This window comes from Anarrhichthys ocellatus, unplaced genomic scaffold, assembly GCF_004355925.1.
Source record: "Anarrhichthys ocellatus isolate YVR2014 unplaced genomic scaffold, GSC_Weel_1.0 scaffold10, whole genome shotgun sequence".
NCBI lineage: Eukaryota > Metazoa > Chordata > Actinopteri > Perciformes > Anarhichadidae > Anarrhichthys > Anarrhichthys ocellatus.
Genome location: NW_022280040.1, coordinates 7,117,172 through 7,137,418, shown reverse-complemented (window position 1 = coordinate 7,137,418; position 20,247 = coordinate 7,117,172). Strand labels below are relative to the sequence as shown.

The 20,247-nt window shown below is 44.4% G+C and overlaps 1 protein-coding gene across 4 annotated transcripts in view; it reads left to right on the top strand.

The window, feature by feature from the left end:
• The window catches only part of fam49bb (family with sequence similarity 49 member Bb), a 28,833-nt gene extending 9,531 nt beyond the window's left edge, over positions 1-19,302 (top strand). For 2 of the 4 annotated variants that reach the window (XM_031850031.1, XM_031850029.1), the window contains 10 exons: positions 6,982-7,064; positions 8,146-8,267; positions 8,842-8,947; positions 11,991-12,130; positions 13,568-13,645; positions 15,730-15,846; positions 15,940-16,019; positions 16,105-16,231; positions 16,955-17,025; positions 18,228-18,512. In XM_031850031.1, coding sequence (XP_031705891.1) covers positions 6,992-7,064; positions 8,146-8,267; positions 8,842-8,947; positions 11,991-12,130; positions 13,568-13,645; positions 15,730-15,846; positions 15,940-16,019; positions 16,105-16,231; positions 16,955-17,025; positions 18,228-18,315 — 1,002 coding nt within the window. In that variant the 5' untranslated portion in view covers positions 6,982-6,991 and the 3' untranslated portion in view covers positions 18,316-18,512. The other 2 variants (XM_031850032.1, XM_031850030.1) reach the window with 2 other exon arrangements.
• Positions 19,303-20,247: the final 945 nt, after the last annotated feature.

Below are 20,247 nucleotides of genomic sequence, written 5' to 3'. Positions count from 1 at the left end.
TATATATATATATAGATATATATATATATATATATATATATATAGATTTTTTATTTTTATTTTTTAGATTTATTTTTTAGATTTATAGCTCTAGAATTAAGGATTTCCCCAACTCTCTCCCTTGTCTGTTATTTGTTACCATATCTGCCACTAAATACACCTCAAGAAGCAGTTTTGTTTTCAGCCTATTCACTCAATTTACCTATTTAGAAGGCCTGATAAGATGGTGTGGAAATATCAGTGGCTCCACTCATGACTCAGCATGTGGAAGATGATCCGGCCCCTCTCGACCTCACCCGCTGAGCAGGTAATTTGAGATGATGTGTCTTGAGTGGGTGTAATATGTAGAGTGGCTTGTTATATCAGCTAAAAGCTCCCGGCTTCTCCTCGGCCATCTATTATTTACGGCCCTGGAGGGCTGGCACTGTATTACTTCCTGCCCGGGTTCCCTTTAAGGAGCCCATCAGGCGGCTGTCATTCCTCTGCAGCGTTACAAAGCCTTAATCTCGGGCAGATTAGTATGAAACATGGCCATAACATTTAGTCTGCAGAAATGTCATGTTCGTTTTAATGTGTCTTTACCCTGAGATGGCTGCATGTGAACACTGGATGGTGCTCTTGCATCACGCAGAACCTGCCGTGTGGCCTTGAGTAAGAAATACATTTCCTTTGCTGCTATTTTCTGCAAGTGACGGTTCTTTACACAAGACGTTTCACTGTAACCGCTGCCACTTGTTATTAGCATTTGTACGTTTCAGCAGAAGCTGGCATGTTGATGATAAAACAACGGTTTTGGGAGTGGTCTTCCCCCCCCTCCGCTCAGTCCGTGTGTGTGCATAAATCTTTTCATCCTCCAGATGGCACTGCTCTCTTTGTGAATGAAGATTCTGGTACTCTTCAATGTGACTCTCATCACCCATCCAAAACCCTCCACTGGGCCCCACCCAAAATCCTGTTCGGGTAATACAGAGCAGGACAAAAACAAACACATTTTAAGGTGAAGCTTCACTGTGTTTCTTCACTTTTAAATCAGGCTTTAATTTGGGCTCGACACCTACTTACGTGAGGCATTGTGCCCCCTGAATGCTCATCCTTAAATATTTAGATGGATTTGGGGGATGCAGTGATGTCAGTGAGTCAGTCAGTCGTGTAATGATGGTATCGGGGCTGTTTTAGCAGAAGAATGGGAGATCTTTGTTTGAATGGGTTTAGGAGGAAGCTTCCCTGAGGGAGGTGGTGCTCAGACCAACGACAGTGAGTCAGTACACCCCCCCCCCTTCATGATTCCCTAACACATCCTAGGAAGGAGTCAGAGGACTCTCAAGGGCAGGGTGGGGAGCCTTCTGAGCCAGATGTTCAGAGGATAAAAGTGGTAGATTTGGAGTTCCTAAAAACACCATGGACTGCTTTTTGCAGCTCTTTTAGGTGCATCACAAGATATCTCAGTCTTCATTGGGACTAGAGCAGCGTCTTCACTCGAGATGATCGTATAAAGGCCCCTGTGGTGTCAGAGGAAAAGTCTACTCGCTGTCTTTTTCTATTTCCCACATTTTGAATCCATTGATCTGAAATTAACATCAGTCCCGGGCTGTGTGTGTGTTTCGATGGTATAAACTGTCGTATCGTAAAGCTGGCGTTTTTTTTTTTTTTTTAGCTGACTCTTGTGTATGTGCCTGTTGCCATGGTTTCCCACTTTTTCATCAGGTGCCAATCCAAAGCGAGGGGCTAAGCTCGAGGATGAGGCGCTCCCCACTTTCATCCTCCTCCTGGACAAACTACCGGGTTCATGCGTGTTCATTGGTGCTGATTGGGTTCGTCGCGGAGGGAAAATATTTCTGGTGGAAGATGAGACGGCTGATGCAGGATGTCACCTCATGCATCGCCGTCGGTTGTAATGATTCAATCGTGCTGTAGAAGTTTGTTTTGCTAGAATCTGGGTGAAGGGGGGGGGCATTAGCTGATGTTTGCAACAATATGGAGGCGTGGACACAAGGTAATCGAGTTCACCCCCGTAAACAAACAAATGGTAGACGCCCCCTTCTTTCCTCACCATGTGCCCCTTAAGCCATTTTTCGTCAGCTGGGGTAGGATTGGCGGGAGATAGTTGGGGGGGATCAGGGGAACGCATGCCAGCCCCATTTGGGAAGTGCTCCCCCATTTTCTGCCTGTCGAATCGGGCCAGTGTCAGCGAGCTCCGGCGGGTCCAGGTCTGGCCGAGTGGGCTAATGCGATGTGGCGTGTCACCCGGGGAATGTAGGTCAAGTTTAAAGCTCTGCTGCAGTGTGACGCCTCTCAGTCCCTACCCTTCACACACACACACACACACACACACACACACGCAAGCACGCAATAACACTCAGCAAACGTCCTCACCTACATTACTATTTCTTTTCATTTAGACAAAATGAGATATGCATTTTCCTTTCTAGACCCACATAGTCTCAGACATAAACACACATACACCCTGCTGACTCTCCCCCATCCCTCCCCTCCCCCCCTCCCCCCACCGTCTCCACACCCCAGGCAAGCTCTGTCTCAGCCTCTCCACGGTGGAGAGCATGTGACGCTCCGGTGTCTGCGCTCGGTTGGGGAGGGGAGGGCGTTGTTTTTCCATTTCATAGTAAAGCAGCAGGGCACGTGGATCCTCATGCTGCAGCCGCGTAGTGGAATGTCAGCACTATCCCTCTCTTACATTAGTAAGCCATCAGCCCTCGAGCTGGTTTTTTTTTTTTTCTTTTTCTTTGCAGGACGTTGCCGCAGTGCTGGGTTTCAGCTGTGCCCTGCTTCTATGTGTGCTTATTAAAGGGCAGGCCCAGAGCTGGGAGATGTAAAAGGCAGTGCCATCCAGAGGTCAGGCTGCTGCATGGGCGTGGCACTGTTTTGGTGTCTTCACCAAAACAGGCTTCAGCCTCTTTGCGTCATCTGCAATCTGCAAATATTTGGGATGTTGATTTTAACTATAAATCCAAGATTTTGTAGCATTATTTATAGCAAAGTGACAAAATGTATCATCATATTCAGCTGCAATTAAAATGTAATACTTTCTTCATTATCAGCATTTATTTTTCCGGCATTTTTTATATTTAAATAATGATATTAATGTGAATTTGCTGAGCTGCAGAAAACTCAATCAAATCACATTAAATCACTGAGTGCTCGGTAGTGGAATTTAATATTTCTCAATCGTCTCCACTCGACTTCACCCCCCCCCCGACTAATCCGCTGTTTTTGGCGCATTACCTCATCTGTATTAATATATGCATGTACTTCCATGCCTACTACTACTGTACTCGTCCCTCACCCGGAGCTCGCCTCTCATTGGCTGCTGCAATGTTTTCAATGGCACCAAATTTTTTTTTGGACTCCATGGATACAGTGAGCTGTTGGGTAGATCGGCTCAGCCAATAGGAGAGCTGCGCGGGCTCCTGCTTGTCAGATTCTGCCGCTGGCCTTAGAAGCAGCCCTCGCAGCGAGCACGCGATGGCTCAGTGGGGGGGTTCAAAACAACAACAAGTCTGTCATCTGGCTCTCTGTGGTGCCCCGGACATGCCAGCACTACTTGGTAGTACTACAGCCACGAGGGAGGGGAGGGCTTCGATTCTTCAATCTCTCTCTGATGCAGTATCTGTGTACTATCAGCCAGCACTTCATCCTTTCACTTACTATGCTAAGCAAGCACTTATTCGGTCAGCAACTCAAATTGTCATCTTTAAAGGGAGGTTCTTAGGATGACATTTGACTGGAAGAGTAGGGTATAAAAAGCTGTAAAATTTACAAGTTTAATCGGCTCTTTTCTCTGGTGCACTTGAAGATGCTGTGATGGACTTTGAAATGCAGCTATGCAAATCCCCCGTCCTTAAAATGACCTCGTTTTAAGCGGCACAGGCGCGCTGGGCCTACGAGGCTGCCAGTGTCCGCGTTGAAGCGCTGCCAGCCTGGCCGGCCGGCCTCAGTCTGTGAGCAGCACAAAGGTGGCGGTAGAGGACCAGAGGAGGCCTGGCGATGGTGGGCAGTGCCCACATCATCCGGCAGGGTGGGGTCAGTGACAGCTCTCATCCCTTCTGAGGCCGGATCAGGTGCTGCTTTCCGACAGTGAGGCCACAGCGCTGGCACAGTCAGACATTCAGGTCACATTAGTGGAGTTAAAGTAGACGAGGCTGGACAAGGCAGGTGGGTCTTTGCAGGTGGTCACTGGGTCGAATGAGTGACTAACGGGAGTTACGGTGGCTTTCGAAGTAAAAAAACCCGAAAACTGTTGCGGGTTAAATTGTAAATTTTACTGACCAAATATTTAATTGACAAGATTTATTGATGGACCACATAAAGACAAAAATAGAGCTGCATTTAACGGTTATTTTTTATTATTTATTCATCTGCTTTTCAATTCATTCATTCGTCTCTCAGTTTATAAAATGTCCATCACAATTTCTGTCCGAGGAGGCATCTTTAAACGTCTTGTTTTGTCTGAACAGTCCCAAGATATCCACTTTACTGTCATATAAGATGAAGAAAAGCAGCAAATATTCACATTTAAGGGGGTGAAACCAGAGAATTTGGGGCCCATTTGCTTAGAAAATGACTTGATTAATCAAACCTTTTAAAATGGGTGCAGATTAATCTTTTGCCCTTTAATTCATTGTCTCAGCTCTAGTCACAAGTGTGTCTTACTTTCTTCAGTGTGTTGTGAGACAGAGTGAACCCGAGCAAGCATTAACATGTTAAAGGATTTGCTTGCCTCTCTAACATCTATTAATAGCCGCGCCGACCGAGTACCTGGTTACATGAAAGGTAGTTTTATAAATTCTTTGTGTACTCAAAGAGTTGTGTTGAAACTGGCCACGCTTCACTAATATTTCCTCTGTTAGTCAGGACATGACCCACTGTTTAAGATGCAAGACATGTCACCCCCCCCCACCCCCTGATGGTGCATCTCATGCATTTTAAAACCACTCCGTCCAACCCTCTGCTCGTGACTGCTGAGTGTGTACTTTGCTCTGTCTCAGCACCTCCCTGTCTCCCAGTATTACCTGTGTACACATGATTTAACCCGTCACCGCTCGCCTCTCACTCAGTCACTTTGGCTCTTCACCCGTCACTCATCTCGGATGACATCTGCCTGCCGAAGTTTAACCTCGGCGTTCATCCGCGTCGGCCCTCCTTCCGCCCCTCTCGGAGGACATCCTGTCCGTCTCTCCGCTCCGTCACCGATGGTTAAATTCGGTCTCCGTTGACGGAGCCTGCCGCTGTTTTCTCTGCAAACCACCACAGATCTCTGACTTTGTCATATGTCTGTTGATCGGCGCTCTGCTCTCTAGGAAGTGAGAGGACCACACCGGAGCAGTAGAGCTGAGGCTGCCACCTCTCGTCGCTCACATCACAGCTGAGGTGTACGCCGAGTACAGATGTGCCTCAGCGGGGAAGCTGTGGACGTGACAGTAAAGTCACAGCATGACTGCCGAATAGAATCATCACCAATCATCCTCTTCTTTAACCTGCAAGCCCCCTAAAGCCACAGTCTCATTTACAACACCAGTGTAAACTATAGTGATAAAGCACTGTTGTTGGGCTAATTACGCAGCCATTATCAGCATGGGTCGACCTAAACGATAATGAAATTTAAAGTATTTTAAAAGTGTGAACGCTGGGGAGGGAGGAGTTACTTTGTTCATACAGCTGCTGTGTAGCGGAGGTTTGTTGGTTACTCATTTGTGGGTGAAAGTCCACAGGACTGCACAGTGTTGTTTCAAAGCAGTTCAGACTCTGCTTTGGTTCTTCTCCCTGCGTAATCTATCGATTAGTTAATCAACATAAAGTTAAGTGTTTGGATGACCGATGAATTGCATTTGTCCAGAAGAGGCAAACACTGGCTGGTTTCAGTCTCTAGTATAAAGATTTGTCAGATGAAATGATTGAAGACGCCACTTTGAGCTTGGACATTTCTTTTCTGTTATTGATTTATTGGTTGATTTGTTTTTTAGTTGATAGTTTTGTCTACAAATTGTGAAAATAAAGAAGAGCGCAACATGGCATTTCTTTATATTCTTTGTTTCAGCTGACCAACAGTCTCGGACAGCAGAATAGTAATTTCACTCACATTTGTCAAAGAAAAACAGCAAATTCTCACATTTGAAAGATAGAAAGTTGAGAATATTTTGGCATTTTTGCTTGAAAAAAAGAATTGGATGGGTTACTCAATTATCTAAATAATATCTGATTTCGTTGATATTTTTTATAATCAATAATGTTCGTCATAATTAATAATGGCAGTCGGACTCCTTTTCCTAGACTGAAATGTTTTCCAACATGCCTCATGGAATGCATATGTTTATTATATTCTTCAGACTTCTGTACAGACTCACTGTGCTCTTTCAATACATTTAAGTTGCTGTACCACATGTGCCGTATGTGTTTATTTTACTAAAGCATATTCAATATCGATGTTATGTTTCAGCTGCTACGACAAAGACCCTGCGTTGCAGTTTGTTATTTCAATGCACACAAGGTCGAATTCACAAACTACAGACTTCATAAACGGGTCCTCTTAACGTTTCTGCACGACAACTTCCCTTTACAACCGTTTAATTGGATGTGTCCTGTTGTGTTGTGTTACTTGCTTCACGTGTAGATCTGATTGTGTGTGTGATTTCCCTGCGGGGGTTTGTGAAATGGATTACTTTTGCATATAACTGCCTGTAAATGCTCATGATTTCTGGGAAGAAACTTAACAAAGCAGAAAGATGTATCTCAGCTTTTCTATTTTTGGGGGCATCTTGTGACATCTGGTTTGGCATTGGCACAGGAAACGCACATGGGGGGGGGGGGGGGCGCTGGTGTCTGTGAGCGGCGGGCACATCTGGGGCACCACTGGGTCCACACAGGCACCAGAGCAGTGGAGCGCAGCAGGAGCGAGGTGTCTCACCACCTGCTGCCTTTACTGCCGCATTCCTCCATTAACTGATCCGTCTCTCTCGTCCTCTGCAGGTATCGTAACATGGGGAACCTACTGAAAGTTTTGACTTGCACAGATCTGGAACAAGAGCCCAATTTTTTCCTGGATTTTGAAAGTGAGTCTTTTTCAAGTAATTGCTCCCTCCTCCTGATATCGATCACATGAATATCTTACCATAACATTATCAACTCTTAAGTCTTTTCACCCGCACTTATATTTTAACGCTATGTTCTTCCCAGCGGCAAGAGAATCGAATCTACCACTAGAGCTTCTGCACTTTCCATCCACCTGCCTCTTCCATGTTGGGATGTGTGCAGAATATCAATCAGGGCAGAGTTGCAGCAGAGCCCCCTCCTCAAATATAAAGCACTGAAGTTCAGCTGCTGCATAGCCTAAGGCCCCTCAACACGGCTTGATCCTGCACTGAAGTGTTCTCACACTTGGCAAACCCAGAGACTCAGTCATACCTTTTTGAGAAAACAATGCCTCAAATAGCTCGCGCTGTTTCTAGGTGATTTTTGTATAAAAACAACATCGCAATTAAAAAGCAACACTCAATATTGTAAAGTTTTCTCTAAATTTACCACAGTCTCAGCATTTTATTTGCATTTTCAGAATGCTGTTACACCCTGAAATCACACCTCAGGGAGGCTCACATCAAATATATAAATGATGATTTTTAAATGAACAATTAATGATAAATTACAATGCAAAATAATAAAGATACCACATGAAGTAAAAGGACTAGACTGCTGTCGATATGAGCTTTGCTTTAGATTCTTCTTCTGCAGGCCAGCAGGAGTTTACAGTCATCACACTTGGCAAGGTGTTCTTGCTTCAGGTGGTGGGAAAGGTTCATCGTGTTCTTCGTTGGCACATCTCTAACCAAAATATAAAATAAAAAAAAGTGAACCTTCTCTACACCCAGAGTTGTTGTGCAGAGAGAGAGCATAGCTCTTTTTTTCATTTGTCTTCTCTTGCTCCATTTTCTTCCTCTCAGCCGGGAAAGTGGGTGGCGTCAAAACTAAACGCTGGAAAGATTATTTAATTTTTGCATAATTAAAAGTTGCCTATTAGACATTCTATTATATCGGAGGCTTTGCAATAGTTCCTAGAGCTGCTTTTTGCTGTATTATTGAGCCCAGTGTGAATATGGATTTAGTTCCTGTCACATTCGCCCTGTTGTCCTTTTGCAGATGCCCAGCCCACAGACGCAGAGCGAGAAGTGTGGGAGCAGGTCGACGTGGTGCTGAAGGACGCTAAGGGGATCCTGGACGAGCTGCAGGCGTACAAAGGAGCGGGGCAGGAGATCAGAGAGGTACACCTGATGCAAATATCCACCTCCGACCGACGGGACACAGAGCTGCGGCACAGTTAGGACGGACCGCTGTGCAGAAAAGGCATTGAAGGGATGCTGCTTTAGGTCATGGGGAGATTTTAAGGGCCTTTATTTAGAGTTACTATTTTTATCAGTAATTTCTTCTTTTTCAGAGTTTCAGACATTTGTTTCCAACTTCTTTATCTGAAAAAGACGTCTCTTTTGAAAAGAGCACTCTCAAAAATGGACAGTTAAACAACAATACAGCAGAACCAAAGATGTCATTTGTTTTATTGCTCATCATAACTGGTGCCTACATTACCCACAATGCAACTCAACTGCAGACAATTCGGTCTGAGATTTAGGTGTGGTATGCTTGTAGCGGCTAATGTGGCCTTGAACCACTCGCCTCAAGCGATATGAGGTCTAAGAAACTCTCTAACTCCACACCCCCCAGATGTTTTTAAACTTCAATCTTGTAGTTTTCAAATTTCCCAGACTTTGTGTTGCTCCTTCCGGAGCCACAAAAGGTTTCATACAACTTTTTCCCACATTTTTGTGTTTGTATTTCCAGGCGATCCAGAATCCAAGCGATGAGGCGTTGCAGGAGCAGGCGTGGGCGGCCGTGGTTCCCCTGGTGGGGAGACTGAAGAAGTTCTATCAGTTCTCCCAGAGATTAGGTATGAGTCTGTCTCTTCTGCGCCTCAAGGGAACCTTTGTTATGTAGGACGGTTTCAAGTGGAACAAGCTCAGGTGTCCTGTGAGGGTTTTCCTCAAACGTCATGTGTGACGCGAGATCCAAATGTGCAATAACTGGAGCTGTCAACAGTTTTAGTGCAGTTTATCATTTTAAGCACAAAGTGCCAGACGTGAAACCACGAAGGACGAAAGCAGACGTCCTATATGTAGAAGGTCTTTTCAAAGTGGTGCCACACAGGCACAACCTCCATACATGACCTTAATTGTTTGCATGTGCATCTGCAATATTGACTGCTGAGCTGCAAAAGTCAACAGACATGCAACACACATACATAATGCACCCCATCCTTATATAAACATGCTTTGAAAACCCCCACAGTCGTGCATTTCTCAACATGCTGCTTGCGCTGCACTGTGCACTGACCTCTGTAGGAGGGGACTATAGGTTGTTTAATTAGCATGGATACAGGGGGGATGGGGTGAGTAGGCTTACTGCTCCCTGATCTTCTTATAACCCTAGGGCGGTGGGGGATGGAGGAGCAGAGCAGCCTGCCATGCCTTGACGCCCTCAACCCCGTAAACCCAGTGGCGGTGGAGAAGGTAGTCACTGGGAGCAGTGGGCGGCAGAAGCCCGGCGATGGCTGTTATGTAACGCCACCTTCAGCCTCGGCTGCTGCTCTATTTTGCTGCCTTGACTTTAGGCTTCGGGGGGCCATGATGGGCGTCCGCAGCCGGCTGACGGGCTTACATGCATGAAGCTGAGGGTCCTGGTGGGTCTGCAGAGCACCACTACCAAGCATGGAAGACGTTATGGAGGGAATATTATGCAATTGGCTTTGCATTTGAATTGAACAGACAGATTTATCCTGCTCCAACTACTAGTTTGCTGACAGAAAAGCATTCATTTTCTGGCTATGTTCCTCCCTCGAATCCAAGGTGAAATCCTAATATTGCGTATTTTGTCTAACCAATAGTAATAAACCCAAAATATTCACTTTACAGGAATATGAAACGGAGAAAAGCAGCAAAATGATCACATTTTAGAAGCTGAAACATGTCGACATTGCAAAATGACATCTTTGCATAACTAGTCGGTTATATAAGGGACAGTTTTCTCGCTCCATCTCTTTCTTGCATGGACAACATTGTTGAATGAACAATATACATTTTCTAGCTGCAGCCCTACAGTTGATGATCAAGATTAAAGTTGTTGTTTTTTCACTGTTATTGACTGAATCTGATCTGATTTAGAGTCAGTCTGGTCCGTCAGACATTGTCGACCAGACTAAAGTCCCGCCATGCTCTGACCCTCCCCTCTCGGCGAGCAAAGCGCCTACATGCCCGCATTCTGCTCGCCTGCTCTGCCGTGACCTGATGAGATCAGACATCTCGCCCCCGCCCCGCCCCTCGCCGACTTCCCGACATACTAGAGTGGCTTGTTTCTGAAGGGCTGAAAGCAGCTCCATTTTAACTTCTGTTTTGACTGGGACATAGAGGGGCGGGGGTTAAAAGAAACTGCATCACTAAGGCCATTTTTAATCAGCCGCTTCGCTGCAAACGCTGGCCCCAGCAGATGGGAGTCGTTACTGGATGGCAAACGTGCTCAATTTACTGCACTGCACTGCCAGCGATCTGTCCGTCTCCTACAAGTCCCCTCACGATTATCTCAAGTAGACCGCGCTCTGACTCTGCCCTTTACTAGGTTATGTTGACATGCTCATCGTCTTATGTAATCAACAAGAATTATAAAGTACAGTGTGGATAATTTGGTTCCACGCAGGCTCATTGCGTCAGATGTCGAGCTCGTCTGGGTTATGTCATTATCGAAGCCTCTCTACAGCGTCTAGACTGAATTCTGAACACCGTCTGAATCTATAAATAAACATTCCCTCTGGGCTTTCAAGGTTTTCTATTATTTTCTTCTTCTTTTCTTTTACGTGAAAAAGACATGTTTGTATGAGGATATTACTTGTGTGGAAGTTCTGACTTAATCTTTTCCTCATTTCCCTGCCGGTGCTCCTCATGCACGCTTCATTATCGGTCTGTGGGTATGCGACGTTGAGCCACGGCACTGGCTTTGTGTTTACTTATTGTCAAAACAATGAGTGTAATCCTGCTTGAGTGAAATCTCGTTCACCCACTGCCCCCCCCCCCCCCCCCCAATTTCGTGGCAATGAGATAATTAGTCCCATGTCTCATCTGCATCTGAGCAGGAAAGCCTCTCTGCCCCTCCCCTCTCAGACTGGCACTGGGCCCTGGGCAGTTTGGACACCACTGCTGCCCCATTATCTGTCTGCATCCTAATCAGGCTGCTTCAGCTGGCGCACGCAGTATACCGATCACACATCTAACTGCGTTATGATCCACTGTAGGAGCTGTGCTTTGGCCTCGTCCATCGTACACGTAGAAAAAGGTTCTCTCTGTTGCTCCTCCTCACTTTTTCTTTATCGGAATCAAGGGTGTGAACCCCACGTTTATGATTTTGGGCTAAATAGATAATACTTACTTCATATGTTTATATAGATACACAGCAGACCTGGATTTAAAGCAGTTAAACTTTAGTATATGAGCACTTTGGGATGACTTCTGTTTTAACTGTCCAACACACTGACTACAATATTGACAGATGCATTTTATGACCATGAAATGGATAAAAAATGCATTACATGACATGTTGTATAAGTTGTTTTCTTCAAGCCATTTTCTTGTTCCAGCCTTCCAGTTGTGATATTTTGCTGCTATAAATCAATGATGAAGTGCAGTATTTCCTCTTTCCTTTCCTTGGACCCTTTGCATGTAGAGCTGATACTTCAGCTTTTAGCCGGGTGCTTGAGCGACAAAATATCATCATTCACTCACTGATGACCTGGAAGACGTTAACACACATCAGCCAGGTTTAAGGTTCATCAGGGTCCTTAGAGAATGAACCATATATATCTTTCACAAAAATGCTGATGTTTCTGTGGCCCCGCCCTCTGACAGCGCTGCACCTCTAACACCGATCTCTCTCTCGTTGGTTCACAGAGGCGGCGCTGCACAGCCTGCTGAGAGCCCTGACCAGCGAGACTTACGACGACCCCACTCAGCACCTGGAGCGGGAGCAGGCGCTGGCCAAGCAGTTCGCGGAGATCCTGCACTTCACACTGCGCTTTGATGAGCTTAAAGTACGACCATCTCTCTCTCAGACATATCCCAAGTCTCTCATTCTCCTATTTAAACCCCAAACTCACCTTTTAGATGTTGATATGAACTCTGTACTTTTCTCCTGTGATACAAACCAGACCTCTTAGTCGGACTGCAAGCTGCTGATGCCCTCGAAATTAATTTTTGCTCTGCAATTTTAAACTGCAGCCAGTGAGCGAGTGATTAGCATTTAATTAGAATGCTAATACTGCTCTGCTGTTTATAATACGGTGGACGTCAGTGAAATGGCTAATAAGGCTTATAGCAGGGAAAGTGGTCTGCGAATCGTTGTTGTCCTGAGTCGAGTTCTGCATAATGTAGCAGGTTTCTTAGAAATGCTGGAGGGAGGGAACCTGAAGAACCCCGAAAACACCAGGAATGAAGCGCGGGTGACGGTCGAATGCCCATTGTCAAAAACATAATTGTGTGAGCACTCATCTGGTTAGACAGTGGCTGAACTGGTTCCCTTTCACCCTCGCTCTTCAGATAGAAAAACTTAAAAAAAACACGCCCCGACACCCCCAGGCGATTTGCTCCGACGTCCCAATTAGTGCCCACTACTCAGGCTGGCAAGATAAAAACATGAAGGTAGGGGGTGCAAGGTGGCATGCCAGGCCTATTCATCAATCTTTCACACCCATACACGGGCTTCTGACCTAGTTAAAGTGTCTGTGCGGCGTGCGGCCCCTCCCTGACGAAGAAGCCTGTCTCTCCCGGTGCACACAGTGGACACAGACTGGTACTCAGTCTATTGTAGCGGGATTAGCCTGCTGCCAGTGCAGCTTTGAATGTGACAGGCTCATACAGGAATGAGGATAATTAACCACATGATGAGCTCTCACTGGTGGTGACGTGTGAAAGAAGCTCTCTGGTTGGCCGGCTTCTGTTCGAGGGCCAGTTTGGCTTGGCGGTGAAACCAGAGCATTCATATTTTTGTAGTTAACTGACTCCTGTAATTTTCCTCTGAGGCTGTAACTTTAAATAACGTCAGATAGCAGGCCTACATTCGTCCCCTCCGTAATGAGACCATGTATACCTTTTTGTCAGCTTCATAATTGTTGACCCGCTTGTCACAAACTATAAGGATGCACAGCCCGACTGCAGCAGCAAAATAACCAAATTGTTCCTGATAGGATGAGTGGGGATGTGGATGTAAAAGGGGGATGAGTGTCGGAGGATTCAAATCCAGTTCAGCAAATAAAACTGTAATTGTATCCGTGTCCCTTTCATGGGATTTTTTTGTTTTTTTTTCCCCTAAAGCTACGTTTCTGCCTTGTTGGCTAAAGCATTCTGTCACAGCGATGGAAGTGTTTGATCCAGAAGTGAATGTCCTGCTGCAGTCGGTGCCACCCACAGACATGGAGAGAAACTCCGTCTCTCTATTAAGATGCTTTTCTGTTTTGTCTGTTTTATTGCAGATGACAAATCCTGCCATTCAGAATGACTTCAGCTACTATAGGAGAACTCTGAGCCGAATGCGGATCAACAACGTACCGGTGAGCGCATTACGTCCTCATCTCTGGGAGACTATAATCGATGTTTGTGTAACAACGGATCATTGGATTGACTACTTGCATGTGACAGGAGTTGCTTTTAGCGATAAACCTACAAATTGACAGAATTATCACCCAACTTTCATCATTTCTACGTCTCTCTGCAGTTGATCAATGTGCAGTATGTTTGCAAAGGAACACGGCTAAATGTGATAAACAGCGGTTGCATTTATGTCGGCTATCATTAGATTCCGCAGAGATGACTGAGTTTATTTTAATAGAATAATGTATAATAAATAGTGCATTTCAGTGTTCAAGCAGTCTGTTATTTCGTATTCCTTTTAATGTTTCCATGTCCTGATCCAATGCATAAATGTGCGTCATCGTGAGTCGTCTGTACTCAGGCCTGGTATTGATTGAAGCCATCGGTTCTCATTAGAATCCCAGCTCGGTTCAGAATGCAGGAGTGATGAAGGAAGTTTGCAGACTGTTAGAGCCCCCAGGAGTGAGGCAGGGAGCGTCTCGCAACAGGAAGTCGGAGCCCCGCGGGGAGTTTGAAGCACAAAGTGTTGGGCAGCGGCGCGTGGCGCCAGTAACTGATCCCAAATCAGTGGCGTGGCCCAAACCCTCTAGAGATGAAACGCCTAACTCCAGGTCAATACAGTAGATGAAACCCAAGACAATAAAACCCCTAACAGTCCTCGGTGTTTCAGATTCATGCATTCAAATTGAGAATGTTGTTACTACCAATGCATGTAGCGCTGGTAATGCAAGATGACATCACCAAAGCCGTCAGTGAGTTCATGTTTATAGCTCGACATCTATAAGGTCTGACCTAAAAGGCAAATTAACAGCCCCCTCAGTTAATGTATTATTTGTGTTTTTAAGTGCCATAAAACTGAAGCAGCTCACTCGATACTATTTAAGTGTTGTTCCCTGTATTTATTACTGACAATAGCTTTCATATGAAATTCAAGGACACAGCCACTCTCCTCGTGCATGCTGCACTTCAGAAATACCTCTTCATTCAGCAGCTCCAGAGACATTTGAAAGGTACTTTAATGCAGGAATCGGTGAGATTTCAGTGTTTCTGTCTGTGCCGAATGAACGGCTCTTAGTTTTGACCGTCTGACGGGAGGTTTCGTTCTCCAAACCAGAGTGTGCCATTAGGCAAATGGGCCCAGACGAGTCGTCGTTAGGACCCGTCACTGCTGAGAGAGGCTCAGGCTGCCGTCCTCTCCTCACACAGTCGCCGCTCAGACGACTGAATCGTTCAGACATCTGAGATGAAACGCATCTGTCCCCGCGGTAACAGTCTTTGCGTTCGCATGTCATCATTTGTTGAAACATAAATTGGTTTGAAATTTTTGGGGGGGATTATTCACATTCTGTCAGTGTTCTCACGGAGAGAAAAAAAAAAGTCAGGAAATTATCTTATTATTTAAATATGCAGACAAATTTAGAACGGGCTGTTCAAGAGACACCTTGTTCTTTGTAACCTGCCAGGTGTTTTCAATGTCTCGCTCCTCTGAAACTATAAAGCAGCAGGATCTGTTAGTCAGCTGGGAAACCAGGAGGAGCAGCAGCAGCAGGCCTCGCTGATGCAGTTTATGTCAGTGTTTCTCAGTTATGATTTTATTTAATTAAATTCCTTTTAATGTGCGATCTATCGGAGCTGCATGACGACGACGAGCGGGACGCCAGACAAAACAGCCAATATTTCCAGATGTTTCATGCTTCCTTAAGAGGTTTCAAATAAGATTAGCTCATTATGTATTTTAATAATGAAACAACAGACTGTGAGAAGCCTGGTTTCTATATATCTGTACAGATTGATCAAGGGCCCACTTTCACTACAGTAGTTGTTGTAAATAAATCTAATGCCAATTCCCTCTTATGCTTCTCACAAAGCCTGTCCTTCAGCTCATCAGGATGGATGTTTTAATGGCGTTTTTTCACGTGTGTATTTGGAGTCGGACACAAGAGTCCTCTGACGTCTCTGTTCTGTAGCTGACCCTGACCTTTGACCTGAGGAGATGCAAGAAAGAAAGGAGTTTGACTGTAATTGTCTTTTTAATGATTTTCAGGCGGAGGGTGAGAATGAAGTCAACAATGAACTGGCCAATCGGATATCTCTGTTCTACGCAGACGCCACGCCCATGCTGAAGGCATTAAGTGACGGCACAACAAAGTTTGTATCAGAGGTGAGACTCACGGCAGGAAGCAGTGAACACTTTGAACAGATATGTGAAAGTATCCTCTCATTTCTTTTTCTGTCTTTCTTCTTTTTTTTACAGAACAAGAACCTGCCCATCGAGAACACAACAGTCTGCTTAAGCACGATGGCGAGTGTGTGTAAAGTGATGTTGGAAACGCCGTAAGTGACTCACTGCATCGCTAAGAGCTGCTGCAGTTCTCCTTCTTTACGTTCTTGTGTTAAGTCCTGCGTTGTGTCCTTTCAGAGAGTACCGCAGCCGGTTCGCCAGTGAGGAGACGGTGTCTTTCTGCCTCCGGGTGATGGTCGGGGTCATCATCCTGTACGACTACGTCCATCCTGTGGGTGCTTTTGCAAAGTCGTCCAAAATCGACGTGAGTACAGTCATGTTCAGTGAAGACGTATTCAAAACCGTATTTAAGTAAAAGTATGTACATATCAGCAAAATGTACTTGAAAGTATGAAAAGTAAAAGTACTCATTGTGCAGTAAAATGTTCCCTCTCTGTTTTATTATCATATATATGATGTTTGTGGATTAATGTTGGTACTGCATTCATGTGTTGCATTTTACTGCTGTAGATGTTTACGGTTGTGCTAATTATAAACTCCTTTATGTTCTGTTGGGTAGTTTAATCGGTGCATTTTATTCTATAAGAGCATTATTTGTTTGTAGCGTCTTCCTCTAAAAAGTAAAATAGTGCTCACGTACAAATCTGTGCTTTCATGTTAGTGAAAGAGGCCAATTGGGTTCAGAAAAACAGCTGATCCAAGAGGGCTTTTAAACACTTTATTTAGCTTTAGAAGAACATTCTGATTCATAATTATCATTTATAAGTGTTAACTGGACACGAAGGGTATGACAAATTGTAATCTAGAAAGTACCTACAATTTAGTTAAGCAGAAAGAACTATTTGCAGTTGATGTAGTGGAATAGAAGTATAAAATGGAAATGCTCAAGTAAAGAACAAGTCCCTCAGATTTGTACTTTAGTACAGTACTGGAGTACATTTACCACCACTGGCCACCACATGTTGGCTCCACTATACCACTCCTCCGCTCGCTATATAAAGCTAACTGCGTGTTTCTTCCTCCGCAGATGAAAGGCTGCATCAAAGTCCTCAAAGATCAGCCTCCGAACAGCGTGGAAGGCCTTCTCAACGCTCTCAGGTGAGCTCATGTTGAAGTCAGCGCAGCATGTAATGTGATTGTAGCAAGCAGGCTGCTCATGCTGCGAGTCGAATGATATCGGTGCCTGTTCATGAGCAGCAGACAGACCTCTCGGTTTATTTCCCTCCCCCGGCCGTCGGCACAGTCAGTGACTCATTCTCTACACGGTCCAGCCGGGATTCAGTCAGCTGTGAGCGCTCTGTGCCAGATCCGGGTTGGGTGTCGAAGCCTCTCCAGAAAGACCAACTACATCTGACGCCTCGTGCCCCCCCTTTACAGTCTCCCAAATATCCCCCCTCCCCCGTCTCGCCTAACGCTCACAGCTGCTGGAGATGACGGGGTCGTTTCTGCGGTGACCTCACATCTCTGTGTTTCGGGGGCCCGCCGGCGTTACCCGGTCGCATGAAGTCACTCGCATGCAGAAGTGGCCAGATTTCATCTCTGATCTGACAGAGGATGACAACATGTTGTAGATGTACGCAGCGCTGGAAAGTAATTAAGTAAATTTATTCAAGTTCTCTACTTGAATAAATATAACTTACTCATGTATCTTTTAATGATACCTTATACTTCTTATGAAAGTGGAATATTGTACTTTTTACACCACTACAGCTGTAGTTACCCGTTACTTTTCAGACTAAGATTTTACATAAAATAAATATAAGATCATAAAATACTTGGTTATAGATCGGCTATACAACAATTTAGAAACATCGTGTCAGTGTGGAAACAGTTTCCAAAGAAAAACTCAAAAATGGTGCCTTTTGCTCTATAATCATGTGACAAGACGTTACAGTAGACTGTGGCTGGTTTAGCCGCAGAATCTGTAAAGATTGACAAGATGAGCACATCTGCAAGACGAGCGAGCGGTCATGCCTTTCAAACCTAATAGTGTCAGTAACGAGTGCCCCGTCATAATAGCTCGCACTGAAGCCAGTCAGAAATATATTATGCAACTGGGGATAATCATTTTTTGAAATGGGTCCAGTATTGAAGGAGAGCGCTGCAGACTGCAGCCGCTAAACATGCTGCGATGTCATCGCTCGGAGCAATTCTTCATCGTCGATGTCCAATAGTGCTTGTTTTTGCCACAGACGCGCTCAGATTGTTATTATAAATGTCTGACAACACCCTAAAGAGAAATAAGCATTTCTCTTACTTTTGCCTTGATCCGGTCTGTTTGTTATTGCGTCCAAGTCCAGTTCAAACAGAAGTCTCCTTCTGAAATCCCGCGTCACATCCTCGTTGTTGAAAGCAACACTTCCTGTAGTCCAAAACAACAATCTATGACAAAACCCGGCGCTCCGCTCTCCTCTCGTTGTCTTCCTGCAACAAGTCACGTGACACAAACGGACCGCATCGAGCGAAAGGTAAAGAAAGATGTTTTATTTCTCTGTAGGGTTCTTTCCATAATGTTTTCAACATCTGTATCCTTCGTCCACCTCTGGATGAGATCCGGTCACTATTGTGTTTTTGTTTTTTCTCGCCTGCAGGTACACAACCAAGCATCTGAATGATGAATCAACCAACAAGACTATCAAGAGCATGCTGCAGTAGACTGAGCTGCTGCAACTGCTTGCCTCACACCCTGCTGGGGGGGAGACGCCACTCTCCTGACTGATGTCGGTGCACAGAATGTTTTTGTTGCTTTTCTTTTAGTTGATAATGGAAAAAAAGAGCTACAGCTCCGCCCTCTTTTTATAATGCAAAATGCTACTGCCATTAAGAACGTCTTTTTCTGTGCCAAAAAGATGTTGCTGGGATGTAATGTTTTCGATGAAAGGCCATGCGACAATGGCAGCTAATGAAAGCATCGCTGTGTTTTTAAACTTGTTTTTCCCTCTATAAGGGACGGGAGTGCTTTGACTTGAAAATTTAAACGAGAGAGATATATAGAGAAGTATATATTATTTTTGTTTGATTCGTTATTTAATATTACATCCTCTGCATGATAAAAATTATGTATTTTCCTTCTATTTAAAGAAACTAATGGTTCAGTTTGATTTGTCTGCTCTGTTGTGCATTATTACATGTTTTGTTATTGAAATGGTACCCGTCAAAACGAGATTTAAGAGTACTGGTTTTATATTTTTTATAGGTTTTAATTTGTGCATATGTCTTTTTTTTTTTTTTTTTTTCATAGCTGTGTCATATTTTTCATTTGAAAACTTTAAACTGTGATGTGTGCAAAATCAAATTACAATTGGGAGTGTGTACTGTAAATGGACAGTATGTTATGGCTGGAGAAATTAAAAGGAGAACTCTTGTTTTCTACAACCCGTCTTGTCAGGTTTGATCTCTTATCTCATATTGTCGTCTGCGAGTAGCTGAGAGGAAGTGTTTTTTTTTTTTTTTTTTTTTTTCTCGTGAAAAGCAGTGAAATACAGTTTCTCATGCTCAACCGCTAGACAGGAGTGAGGAAAGATGTTTTAGATCTCACAGCTTGATGAAATGTACACAACGACACACGGTGGCAGTTCACTTTCTTTGAAATTACCTCGTATACTAGGAACAGTTTGACTATATGCATCTTCCTTAATTAAGCTCGTACTCGGCAGAGAGACGCCATAGTTTAGCAATTAAAGAGACGGATATTTCCCTCAGGAGTTGGTTGAGACCAAAAACATGGTTCATAAAGCCGGGCTAGCGTTTCCAGTCTTTATGCTAAGCTAAGCTAACCGTCTGCTGGCTCTGGGTTAATATTTACTGCACAAACATGAAAGCGGTATCAATCCAACACTCTGTAAGGAGGCGATTGATTAAGTGTATTTCTCAACATGTAGAAGGATTCTATTGAGCACTAATCGGTCAATAAGATAGATTAGTATCATGACGGATAAATTGAAAACAGGATTGGTTTTGTTTTTCTTTTAGATTAAGAAAAATCCATTGAAGGATTTGTTGCTGATACATATTTCCTGAATGTGTTATACTTTTCTCACCACTGTGTCTACTAGTTGAAGGCTCCTTAAGAAACAGCTGCATGAGGTCTGACACGTGGTCCTGTTTCTTTCATCAAAAGAGCTTTCTAATCTATTATCCTATTCTTTTCTTTTACTCTCTTCCTTAGTAAGACAAAACAGAAATATCCTTTCACTTCTTTTTCAGTCCACTAACCTCTCTGTTTTTTTTTTTTCCTCCTGCTTTCAGTAGTGCTTTAGAGGGAGAAGGGGGCTACTCTTGGGTGGGCACTGCAGCACTATCAGCAATGCGTTGGAGAAC